Source organism: Myotis davidii, unplaced genomic scaffold, assembly GCF_000327345.1.
Source record: "Myotis davidii unplaced genomic scaffold, ASM32734v1 scaffold395, whole genome shotgun sequence".
NCBI lineage: Eukaryota > Metazoa > Chordata > Mammalia > Chiroptera > Vespertilionidae > Myotis > Myotis davidii.
In genome coordinates, this window is record NW_006287904.1 from 1863366 (window position 1) to 1877137 (window position 13772).

The 13772-nt window shown below is 35.4% G+C and overlaps 1 protein-coding gene across 2 annotated transcripts in view; it reads right to left on the reverse strand.

The window, feature by feature from the left end:
- Window positions 1-1563: 1563 nt before the first annotated feature.
- DYNC1LI1 (dynein, cytoplasmic 1, light intermediate chain 1) overlaps window positions 1564-13772 on the reverse strand; it is a 31149-nt gene continuing 18940 nt past the window's right edge. For both annotated transcript variants that reach the window (XM_006759591.2, XM_015561259.1), the window contains exons 5-12: window positions 13270-13363; window positions 10433-10568; window positions 9808-9919; window positions 8430-8489; window positions 7990-8034; window positions 6185-6305; window positions 5352-5507; window positions 1564-2512 (exon numbers count right to left, since the gene is read on the reverse strand). In XM_006759591.2, coding sequence (XP_006759654.1) covers window positions 2400-2512; window positions 5352-5507; window positions 6185-6305; window positions 7990-8034; window positions 8430-8489; window positions 9808-9919; window positions 10433-10568; window positions 13270-13363 — 837 coding nt within the window. In that variant the 3' untranslated portion in view covers window positions 1564-2399. The remainder of the gene's footprint in view (window positions 2513-5351; window positions 5508-6184; window positions 6306-7989; window positions 8035-8429; window positions 8490-9807; window positions 9920-10432; window positions 10569-13269; window positions 13364-13772) is intronic.

Sequence of the window (13772 nt, forward strand, 5' to 3'; positions counted from 1 at the left end):
ATGTTAGTTGTCCTTTAGTCCAGTCTCATTATGTGTGAGATGTAATGAAGAAAGGTGGGATCTTCTGATTTCTTGGGGAAGTGAGGGTGGGGCCCAATTTGGTATCTGGATGACAGGGAATCCTGTCAACAGGCAACCCTAACACAAAGCCTTGTCATTTCTAAATATAGAAAACAGTCTTCAATTTTCCCTCAGTTGATTAAATATTATTTTTTGAAATGTGAAACATTGACAAAGGTTCCAAAAGTGAAAAAACATACAAAGAGGTACACACACAGAAAACTTAACTTCCCTACGGCTTTGGACAGTGGTTGGTTGGTGGGTGAGAGTTCTGATGAGGCACACAGGGAACAACGGGGGTGCCAGTAATGTTGTTTTTCTTGATCATGGTGTTGGTTATATGTGATCACTGTGTGGTATTTCAAGCTATACTCCTGTAACTTCTACTTCTCTGTAATGTTATACTTCAAAAAAAAACCTTAAATTTCCTTGCAAAATTGGGACATAGGTTTTAGGCTTAAATATGGTAAACACAAGGTTTTACATTAGTTAAAATGGAATCTCATATAAGGAACAATTACAGTTATTTAAAGTAACAACTCAATTATTAATTTCAAGGATTTTCTAATACAACTCCAATGTCATACAGAAAAAACGAGTTGGTCTAAACATGCAAACACAGCAGCCATAGCAAAGCAGAGCTCGATACACAGTCTACAATTTTCTTTCCTTCATTAGTTTCACTTAATCAAGTACTAGTTTAGAAATATTGGTCTTTACAACACCATGATTATACAACCCTTTCTGGACTAAAGATTTTATCAATAGCATTTTTCATCTCATGCTTATCATGCATACGTTTTCCCATGCCCTGAACAAACTAAATTTTTTCCACATTGAAACAAATTATTACCCTCATATATTTTTAGCATTTATACTCAACTATTAGGAGCCAAATACTATTATAAAACTAAAAAGATTTTAAGGTTCTAATGAAAAGTATTATGTAAGCTGGTAGACATTTTATCCTTCAACATTTTGTTGGAAAAAAAGATCTTTGGAATATGTATTTTAAAGTACTAACAAAGCCCAATTTAAAGTATAGTAACCACATTTTCCAATTATCTGAAATAACTCAATAGGTCAAATGTACAAGTGTTCTTTAGGTGAACTTCAATAAATGAAATTGTTCTTATGAAGGTTCTAGAACAAGCACTGAAAACTAAATATTGAATAGAACTACTAACAGGTGTTCTGACCTCTAAGAGAGTAGCTGTGTCAGTGCATTTGCCAAGCTTTTAAAAACAGCTTCTGTGCATTAATTAATGATAAAAGGCTGTATTTTTATCTACTAGGAATGCTGACACAGGGTTCTGCAGATCAAGACATGTGGGGAAGATGTGTTGATCAAAGTAAACTCCCAATTTAAGCAAACTTACCAGGATACTGAATCTCATGTATTCAGTCTCTTAGAAACAGGGCGAAAAATCAGAATGCTTAATAATCCTATTTAGTCAAACACTTTAAAAAACAAATTTAAATATAAGAGAATGCAACAAGGTATTTGAACCTGAATGCAGAGAATAAATACTTTATTAACTGATTACAATTGAAAGTCACAAACAAAAAAGGGGTGTATTAAGGCAGAGCCATATATATATACATATATATATGACATACATATATATGACATATATATATAGACAAATCCAAAGACTGTTACCGCTTTACATTAATAACCTCTGCATTTTTCTTTTACACATTTAGGCAGTGTGCTTTCTTCTCTTCTCACAGAAATGAATCTTGACCAATATTTTAAATTGTATTTGATAACAACTTATAGGATCATTGATTTAGACAATGACTAGTGTATCAAATGCTATCTGATAGTTTTCTCAGCATATTCCATTTGTGGTGGTATATTTATGTTGGTGTGGAAAATTTGATAATCATCTTCTTTTTTCCAGTAAAACTAACACATAATTTTAAAAAATGATTTTGAATAGTCTTAACTAAAATAAGCTTGGACTTCCAAGTCAGTCAAATGCCCAGAGCATATTGTTTTCTGCCCTTCCCTAAACCTTCTTGTATGTTTTAAGTAGCCTTTAGAATATGATCACATTGTTTAATTTCAGATCTATAAATTTTGAGGTTTTCAAAATCCAAACTTACTTCCTTATGCAAAGTGGCAATGCAAATAGCAATCCTACATAGTGAAGAATCATTTTTCTTCTGTATAGCTTCCTTTTATAAAAATGGGCAACCACAAAAAAAAAAAAAAGATAAGTTTAGTCCATCTGACAAAGCACTGCAGCTCCCTAATTCCGCTCTTGAAGGAAAAGGCAGAGGCAAGTTTACATTATTCCAGAAAACTGAATAAATGGCTTTATTTGGTATCTTCAAGAAGCTTCTCCTTCCGTAGGAGATGTTGGTGATGTAGGAGAAACTGTGACTGGTTTTCGTGTAATTCTGTCCAGTTCCGCATGAACATCTGATAGGACAGGTTTCTGGCCTACATTGAAGAAAAAGAAATGAGATTTAGATATAAGTAATAGTATCTTTTATAGCAATGTCTCTTCATTCAAGAAACTGCCAAAGGTTTCATTAATTTTATCTAACATACTAAAGTAAAAAATATATATAAACGAAGCCACTTTAAAATGGAGTCAGAGCTGCGGTCCCAGAGGATGCCTCCAACCTTTGAAATGTTAAAATAGGGCAAAATAACCTTTGACTGGGCCTAAAGCAGCAGTGTATCCCAAACAACTGTGTGCAAAGACAACAAGAAATCAGATTGTTACAGCTACAGACTGAAAATTAAAAACATTCTTTAGAATTAGCATCCCTATGTTAGCTTATCTGTACTTATAGAATTGCCTTCTTCTAGAAGCTGACATAATTGAGCAGTTGATGGAATTGTTCCCCTTCCCTTTCTCATAAATATTCCTGATCCCCCTGGCCTTTGTCTCCTAAAATTATTTAGGTTCCTGCCTTAATTAGTGCTTCCTGAATAGCTATTCTTTTGGACCTCATATAAATGCTATTGTCTCTCGTTTGGTCTTTTATTTTTAGGTTAACATTAAGTGGCATAAACATCCTAATTTAAAAATAAATTCCCTCATTTTATTTTTTTAAATTATTTTATTGATTTTTTACAGAGAGGAGGGGAGAGGGATAGAGTTAGAAACATCTATCAGCTGCCTCTTGCACACTCCCCACTGGGGGTGTGCCCGCAACCAAGGTACATGCCCTTGACTGGAATCGAACCTGGGACCCTTCAGTCCGCAGGCCGATGCTCTATCCACTAAGCCAAACTGGTTAGGGCAAATTCCCTCATTTTAAATTGTAGAGTCTGAATGGAAATAAAAACTAGCACCTATCAGTTAATCTCATAAAGGTATTTTCAAAAAAGGCATAGAACAATAAGGACAGTAAAATAGAAAATAACAAAATTTTGGAATCCAGAAAGAAGATAGATTAGTGGTAACCAAATTAGCAGTACTGAGAAACTTAATCTACTACACTGTCCATAAGAAAAGCCAAACAGTAATTCAATTTATACCCAGAAACCTGTAAAAGGTTCAAAAACACGGTAGTTGCAGGCATTTGTGATAAGGGTGACAGGAGATGGGATTAAAAAAGGAGAATGGGTTAAAAAGTCTGTTTAAAGAGCAACAAAATAAAAAGAAACTAAACTTCATCAAAATTAAACACTTTTGTGCTACAAAGGATACTACTAAGAAAGTAAAAGGGCCCTGACTGGTTTGGCTCAGTGGATAGAGCGTCGGCCTGTGGACTCAAGGGTCCCAGGTTCGATTCCAGTCAAGGGCATGTACCTTGGTTGCAGGCACATCCCCAGTAGGGGGTGTGCAGAAGGCAGCTGATCGATGTTTCTCTCTCATCGATGTTTCTAACTCTATCCCTCTCCCTTCCTCTCTGTAAAAAATCAATAAAATATATTTAAAAAATCAATAAAATATATTAAAAACAAAGAAGAAAGTAAGTAAAAGGAAAACCAATTCAGTGAGGGAAAACATTTGCATATCCTTTATCTGATAAGGGTCTAGTACACAGATATTTAAAGAACACTTAAAATTCAACAGTAAAACGACACATAACCCAATTTAAAAATGGGAAAAAGATTTAAACAGAAATTTCTCCAAAGAAGGTATACAAATGGTCAGTAAACACATTAAAAGATTCTCAACATCATTAGCCATCAAGGAAATGCAAACCAAAATCACAATGAGACAGGACTTCCTAGACCAGTGATGGCGAACCTATGACACGCGTGTCAGAGGTGACACGCTAACTCATTTTTTTGGTTGATTTTTCTTTGTTAAATGGCATTTAAATATATAAAATAAATATAAAAAACAAAAATCTTTGTTTTACTATGGTTGCAAATATCAAAAAATTTCTATATGTCACACGGCACCAGAGTTAAGTTAGGATTTTTGAAAATGCTGACACGCTAAACTCAAAGGTTCGCCATCACTGTCCTAGACCCTGGAATCTTCAGAAACACTGGGACTGTTCTAATAAAAAAGATGGACAATAACAAATATTGAAGAGAATGTGGAGAAATTGGGACCCTCATACCTTGCTTTGGGGAAAGTATGTTCATAGCAGTATTATTCATAACTAGAGGCCCAATGCACGAAATTCGTGCATGGGTAGGGTGCCTAGGTCTGGTCAATGATCAGGGTGGATTTGTGGGGGGATCAGCAGGGTGCTGGGGGGGGCCCCCCCCGCTGGCACCGCCTTGGCTGGCCTGGGGCCTGCAGGCTGGGAACAGCTCCTATGTTGAGCGTCTGCCCCCTGGTGGTCAGTGTGCGTCATAGGGACTGGTCATTCCACTGTTTGGTTGATTTGCATATTAGGCTTTTATTATATAGATAGCCCCAAAGTAGGAATAATATAAATGTCCATCAACTGATGAATGGATAAAGTGTGACATATCCATACAATGGAATTTTATTCAGCAGTAAAAAAGAAATAAAATATTGAAATATTGAAACATAAAAGAACCTTGAAAACATTATGTTAAAGAAGCCATATTCATATGAAATCTGATCAGCAAGTCCACAGAAACAGAGATCAGATTAGTGTTACCTAGGACTTGGGGCTCCAGGGGAGGGAAGGAGTAACTGCTAATAGGTTGGAGGTTTCTTTCTGGGGAGATGAAAATATTCTAAAATCAGATTACAGTGATGGTTTGCATAACTCTATAACTATATGAACACTATTGAACTGTACACTTTAAATGAGTGAACTTCCCTTCACAGTATGTAAATTATATCTCCATAAAACTGTCTTATAAAAAAAAAAAAAAGCTCCGGTAACTATACCTGACTTTTTGGCAGATGGTGGTAAACCACTGCTTCCACCTCCAGCCCCAGTTCCAGGGCTGCCACCACCAACACTGGGGCCTCCCGGAGAACCAGTCTTTTTACTCAGCAAACTATTAAAGAAATTTGCCAGGACACCTTCACTTGTAGCTCCAGCTATAGAACAAAAAACAAAAACTTTCAATCAAAACATCAGGTTTTTCTATAAATTATTATTTTAGTAATCACACATAGAAAATGAATAATAGACTTGAAATTTAAGAGCTGTATGTTCCAAATTCAAGTCTAGTTTGATCTTAGAGGCTGGGTAACTTCTCTGATCTACTCATATAGAACAAAATATAAATAACCTTTAAAAATGCAAGATAATTATTTTAAAATTAGAATGTTATTTTAAAAAGGCCAAAGGCATATTAAACAGATATTAGTTGCTATATATCTCTGCTTTGAAGGGGTCCTTTAAAAATATAATGTTGAAAAATATCTGCCTCAAGTACTATAAAAAGTTATCTAATTCTCCTATATGATTATGCATATAGTTTTTCATGTTAATTGCAAGTAACCTATTATTATAAAAATATGAATTTCTTCAATGACCTACCATAGGAGAATGATTAAATAAACACAAAGCTATCATAAAGATTCCATCATAGAAATAACATATTAAGACTATACTGTAAAATGGTTTTCAGTCTAACTATGAGACTATATCTATAGAGACAAAGATTAGAAGCTATTGCACAAAAACCACTATGGTAAAAGGGGATTTTAGGTAGATTTCTTTCTACTGAAAACATATTGTGTTGTTTTCTCCAAGAAAAAAAGAAATGTACCTTTCATGTTTGGATCAATTTTTTTTGACCCAGCAGGGATGGGTGACACGCTGGCAACATTGGATGACACTGATCTGTTTGGTGTTCGAGGGGAGCCTCCTGGGACTCTTGGTGAAGCATCCTATGTAATAGGAAAGCCATAATTATAAAAACTAGAAACTTTCAACTTCACAAAAGTTCTTATTATAAACTAGGGGCCCGATGTACGAAATTCATGCAAGGGCCTTGGCCGCGGTCCCCGCCCACCACCGCTGCTGCCGCAGCCGGGGCCTCTCCCATGGCTCCCGCCCACTGTGGCTTTGTCCAGAAGGAAGAACATCCAGAAAGACGTCTGGTCTAATTAGCAAATTACGCTTTTATTATTACAGAAGATAGAAATTATTTTGCAACTGTACCCCATCTGTTCTTTTACACTGCAAACCACTGACAAAAACGTTTAGCAATCATGTCCTCTGTTAAGGACAGAAAAAAGGCCTGTCTTTTTCTTTGCTGTGGCCTTCCACAATTTATAAAAGCACCTGGTAATTAAATCCCAATGTTTTTAGCTCCTCTGATTCAAACAGCCCCTGTTCAAACTGCACGACAAGATAAGCTACTCTCAAGGCTACATTCTTGTATTCCCCCTTCTCCATGCTGTTTTTACAATTCAGGTATAATTCACACCAAGGAGTCTCTAGTTAGTAGACAGTTCCCTCGCTCTCCTCCCCTTCAAACAAGCCTCTTTTGAACTCTTCATAACTTTTGCTCTAAGCATGCTTTACAACAGTATTTCCCAACGTGGGGCACATGCTCTACAGAGGGACAATTTGATTGTTAAGGGGGGCAATTTGAGAATGAATTATTAACAGTGAAAATTTTTTGCATATCTTATGGCTCTAGGGGCCTCATATGCAGTATATAAATATATAGTCACGGGGGGGGTGGGGTAGCAGGAGTTTAGAGATGCTTAGGTGGGGCATGGCCCCCAAAAAAGGTTGAGAACCACCGTTTTACAGGCTTGGGGAAAAATCTGATAAGACACCTCCCTAAAACATCTGTCCCCATCTCCTAAAAAACAAACTATATTTTCAAGACAACCTCCTTGATGTCTGCTCAACTTCAACCTAAAATCCTCCTCCCTTTCTTGACACCTAGCAACAGCAGCCATTACTCTTTAAAAGGGGAAGGTGCTTTTTGTTTCTTGCCCTGTATTGATTAGCAATGCACCAGGCCTTTCCCTTCTGGGAAAGTAAAATAAATTTCCTCTCTTCATCTCTTCTTTTGGTTGTAAATTCCTTCACTGGCCAAACCCTAACATCTTCATTATTAGAAAATACCAGAGACCCATCCCATTTTAGAATACTAATTTTCCCTTCAATGGAAAAAGAAAACGTATTGAGTACTGAAGGGTGGTTACTGGCATAAGTTTGAGAGTCAGATCTGGGTTCCAATGTAGACTTACATCCTACCAGCTGCATAATGTTAGGGAAGCCAATGTCCTTCAAAGCTTCCATATCCCCCAGTACAAAATGGGGCTAATAATAGTTCCTGCCTCATAGCGCTGTTGTGCGGATTTATAAAATAACACATATAAATGGTTCAAAACTGATGCATGATAAACACTGCAAAAGAGATCTTTACCATTTAAGTCATCTAAAAGGGAGCAAAATTTATCTTTAAAAAATCTCACAAATTCCAGAAGAATTCTTAATTCATGTTTATATTAAAGCACACCCATATGAAGACATGTATGTGCTTTAAAAAATAAAGAACTAAAGCAGTATGCACTGCATTTTAATAGTTTTGTCAAAATCTGTAATACTGACCACAGGCCGCCCAGCTGCAGTTGGTGGTTGCTTTGCTAAAAGGGTCTGAAAAACATAAAAGAATTTTAGGTTAGATACTCATATAACATGTACGAGTATGATTGTATTTTCTTCTTTTTTTAATCCTCACCCGAGGATATTTTTTCATTGATTTTAGAGAGAGTGGAAGAGAGAGGGAAAGACAGAGAAGCATTGATGTGAGAGAAGCACATCTATTGGTTGCCTCCTGCACACCCCCTGGAAAGGGCCCGGGCCGGGAGGAGCCTGCAACCTAGGTACGTGCCCTTGACCAGAATCGAACCCGCGACCCTTCAGTCCACAGGCCAACACTAATCCACTGAGCCAAACCGGCTAGGGCTGTATTGTATTTTTAAAGAAATTACATAGAATAACAGTTTATCCAGTACCACACTAAGTCTGTTTATGATGTAATTTCATACCTGTAGCTTCATAAGAAATACTTGGTCATCTTCTGCCATAATTTCCTTCTCATGCACAAACTGAAATGAGCAATGAGCAATGCATAAATGAGGAAGTCTAGAAGCAGGGATATTTGCAACTTATTTTTCCTAATTATACAGCAGACAGAAGAGCCATCACATTCTTATTTCAGGGAAACCAGGAGCAAGTTGCTTTTCATGCACACATGGTCTATTTTCCACCAGTTGCCAGAGTGATCCTTTTAAAAGGTTAGATCAGATTACATCACTCCTCTACTCAAACACCCCCTCCAAGCACTTTCCATCCCACTAAGAATGAAATCCATAGTCCTTTCTGCAGCCCCAGTGAGGCCCCAAAGACCTTAACTCTGCCTTTCATCTCCTAACCCCTTGGGCTTTCCTGCCTCAGGCATGTGCACTTCCAGTTCCCTTTGCCTTCACCACTCTCCCCTCTTACCAGGACATTCCCTAACCATTTTAACAACAGCATGCCTCTGGTCCCTGTCCTGTTTCTCCCCTCTGCTTCACCTGCATAGCACTTCTGACCACTTGAGAGATGGCTCATGTATTGATTTACTGTTACATCACACCCTCCTAGTTAACACCTAGTGCCTAAACAACTAAAACAAAGCCCAATTTGTTGGTAAAAGAAAAACTGGGGAAAACCATTGTTTTTTGATGTGTGCATTTCTTTAATAGACAGCCAAACCAAATACCACATCAACTGATTTTTCATTTGACATTACTTTTCTTTTTTTTTATTACCCACAAACAGAAGACAGCTGCCAAATGTAAATGGATTCTTAAGTAAGACTCTTAATGTATGTTAGATCAAAATTACTTTTTCTTGAAACATACAAATTCAAAGTCAGTGAGAAGTACTATATACAACTTTTCAGAAATGTCTATAATACCTAACTACAGAACACCATGAACTGCTTAACATGAAATTAAGATATATGAAGGAAAAGTACCTTCTGGAATCCAATTTAACGGTTCTAAGAGTGATATGTAATAGTCAAGACTACATCTGAGCTCTAGGTTAGAAGGTTCACAGCTTCTACCTATACAAACTATTCAAGATCTGCATACTCACTCATACTAATCTGTGATTTCCATTAAAATATGTACTCTGAACTAATATTTTCTAATATAAACATGCCAAAGGCTAAGTCATGACTCAGTAACTGAATAGCTGATTTATGTTCTGATAAAACAGATCTTTATTTTGAATGATACATTACCAACACCCAAATTACACTTGGAAACCCAAATTACACTTTTATCTTTCTACCTTACAATCTTAAAATTATGAACTTCCCCCTCAGTTTAAATGCATAAGTATTGAGATTATGTGTGTATATACTAAAACTGTTACCTTTCGAACAGGTGGTTTAGTTATAATGTCTTCAAAATTATCTTCTGCTTTTAATGTTTGAAAATTTTCGTGTAATATTCCTATTTTCTTATCATTATCCCACCCCGCTGGACTGGAAAGAAACACACATGAGAAATTTTCAAGGATTTATATAGTTATTCTTTTCATTTAAGCCATGATCAGATTAAAAGGAACATTTTATGAAAATAAATTTGACCAATTATGGAAAACCAATCAGCTTTTTAAATTATAGGGCTCAAGTTATAGTTTACTAAATCACCTCCCAATTTTATTCAGATAACTTTTTAAAATCACGTCTCAATTATATATTGGATGCTTTATGTTATATCATAACCAATAAAAGAGTAAGTAGATATACTGATATATACACTCAACAGATAGCAATAACATGGCCTTTCGAAGAGGGCTCAGGCCAGCAGTAAATCTAAAAGACAATGATAAATAGGTCAGGGCAGGTTATAAATAAAACAGTCTAGGGACAGATTCTCACCTGCTCATCATGGAAAGGTCTCTGCTGGTCTCACCTCAAAACTGAAAATGATGACTCACCATCAAACTATAGCAACAATACGTGATAAAATAATATATTTAAGAGCATACTTACATAAATACTGCATCTTTTTCCACCACAACGGCAGGAATCTTATACGGAAATCCATATAGTTTCTGAACGATGTATTTATATACTAAATCTGTATTTTTGTTTTCTTTTACTGAAGTGTAAATAAGTGCTGCACCATCTGAATAGAACCATTAAAGAAATTTCTGGACAAATTCCACAAACAGGTCATAAAGTTCTTGTTCTCAACCTAACATTCACAGCTACATGATTTATTCGTTTCAAAAATAATTTCTAAAGGTGTATTATATATGGTCATCGAAGATTTTAAAAGTATAAAGTACTTAAGTGCAGGCTAAAAGGCAAATAAAACATTTTATAATAAGCTATAATAAAGTAAAACCAAAAGTCTCATTAAGCCAAAAAAGAAAAGGTAAATTTAGTAATACTGACACTACTACTACCTATATTTAAAGCACATGAAGAGGCAATTTCTTTTTTAAACTTCATGGAGGGGTATTATTTATCAACAACCGTTTTGTTTGCCTTTTCAACAAAAATGGTTTGCACAAGTACCTTTTACGATTTTTATTAGTTCCAAGGAATGAGGACTTTGAGGACAAAGCTCCAGAGACCCACAAAAAAGAGAAGATGAACCAATAGGTATTACCAGGAAGCTTTCAGAAATGATCCAAGGTAAAGTAGATTTCATGGCTAAAACTTGAGCTAAGACAATCTCACATGATATATTAATAAAAGCAAATCATAACTTTTACCCAAACAACATAAATCAAAAGAGGCCTGTGAAAAAAAGGGTCAGTGTGACTACTGACAATGTGCTATCAGAAATTCTATGACCACTGGCCATGATGCCCTGAAAGAGGTGGTAACTTATGCCTGAGGAAATGCTGGGAATGGGTGACTTCTGATCTGAGACATTGATATTTGCTAGGAATGAACCTGAAAGTGGTATTGCTAAATACTACTTAACATAAATCTTGGTAGAAATAAATATCATAGTCTTAAGTAAAAGCTTAGTGTAAATTTTTCATTAATGATCTTCCTCATGTGAACCCATTTATAATTTGAAAGATGTCTACAGCTGAAAAATTTGCATTGCAATTAAAATTTTAAAAATAAATATGATTTTGAACTGTTGCCCTCACTCACAGACACCCACACACCTCACTATTAAAGTCAGCTAGCTCTACTAAAAGGTCTGTAATTATCTCAGTGGACAGCTTACTTCCTGATTACATTTCTGTATGTACATTTTCAAATAGAGCATGAATACATCTTAAAAGAGACTGTTCTCAAATTTTGTAATCTTCAAAGATAAAAAGGGCTTTATATGCCTACCTCAATTACTTTCACTTTTTGTTCTCTTTCTAAAGACTCTTTATATAGACTAATGCCCTTTCATTCAACCTGACTCAACCTTTATGTGACATGAGAAAGGGCCATGGAGAGAACAAAGTACTACAGGAAAAAGGAAAGGGAAACTACCAGTGTTGAGTGATCTTATTCATTATTCAGCTAGGCTTTCTATTAAGTGGTCCTTAAATTAAATGTCCATTAATGAAAATGAAAAACTGATACTATAAATACATGTATATTATTTATTATTCTTACCTACTCCTAATATCATTTCTTCACTTTTCAGACCCAAAAGCTTTGGTTGCGGAATGAAACCACAAACTATCTGGTGCACAACTCTCTCCCTTTGGTGCACTCAAGCTGTGGTGAAGTTTTTGACAGTAAATTCTCTTAAAAACATTCACTCCTAACCCTCACTTTATCCTCCTTTTAGTTGTACATGTTATTAATTGGCTCATCTAATCCTTGTAACCTAGACTAGACAAGATTGCTTATGATAGGTTTTCTAACCTTGTGATCATCAAAATCACCCAGAAAGCTTTTCAAAAGTATAGATTCTCGCCCTAACCGGTTTGGCTCAGTGGACAGAGCACTGGCCTGCAGACTGAAGGGTCCCAGGTTCGATTCTAGTCAAGGGCATGTACCTTGGTTGCAGACACATCCCCGGTAGGAGGTGTGCAGGAGGCAGCTGGTCGATGTTTCTCTCTCATCGATGTTTCTAACTCTCTATCCCTCTCTCTTCCTCTCTGTAAAAAATCAATAAAATATATATTTTTTAAAAAGTATAGATTCTCTAGCTGACCTTGTAATGTCCCCAATTAGTAAGTCTTAGATAGCACAGCCAGATTTCGAAACCACTACTTTAGATTATATGTGGAGATAACATACCAAACATATTAAAAATAAGAACAAACGAACCTAAATGTTGATCTTGCCCCACCACCCACTCAATAAATGAATACCACTTTTGGGAGGGGTTTGGGGAGGGGCAACTGGTTTCATTTATTCAGACTCTAAAACAGAATGTCAATAGTGTAATGGCCAGCTAAAAGATTATTAATTATACTAAGAGTATTGAATTATTCTATTTATAACTGGGAATTGAACTTTAAAAAAAGATAATAATACATACTAGGTTTCATAATAGTTTCATCTCAGCATTTTAGGATATAAACACATTGGTGGTATAAATAGAATTTTTTAATCAGAATGATTACAATGCATACTCATTAAAACTTTCCAAATAAGACTAATATTTATTTTTCTTTAGTACTTTAAACACAGCAAATCAAATTTATATACTTTAATATTTGCTTTTATATCTCAAAATACCCAGATATAAATGATTTGAGAACTAAAATGGTATTTCCAGCCAGAGGCAGAAGGAACAAAGCTTATGGAATTTCTAAAATCCCATCAATTTAATTCCTTTCCTTAAAAACAAACAAACAAACAGGTAAGGTACATTAAGGTACATTGCACTAATCAATGTATTAAAAGGATACACTGTAAACAGAACTTCCGGATATGTGACTGAATAAAATCAAAATGTTCATCTTTGTAGTCATGTTCTTTCTCCAATACACTAATGGCATCACACTGTTGGGTTAAAATAATTAAAAAAAAAATACGTTAACTTTAAATAATCAAGTTTAAATATAATGATTTAAACAGTTCAATTTTGGGTGGGGGAATATCACAAAACTACCACTTTGAACAGTAGGACCTAGAATAGCAATTACTCCTATTTGTCTAGAGACATTTAGTTGGAATCTTAAGACTAATAAATAATTTTATTTCTTAAAAAAAAGCACTGAATTCAAAGCTATACTGAATGTGGCGAAAACACTATCAAGTTTTAGTACAGAACAAGACAAGTTTATAATACTTGTTAATTCAACTACTTATGTCCTAGAACAAAGTTTTTAAGATCTAAAATCTATTCTAGTTCTATAAAACACTATGTTCCCAGGGAGTCTGCATCTCTCACTATTTCCTCTTTGTTCCT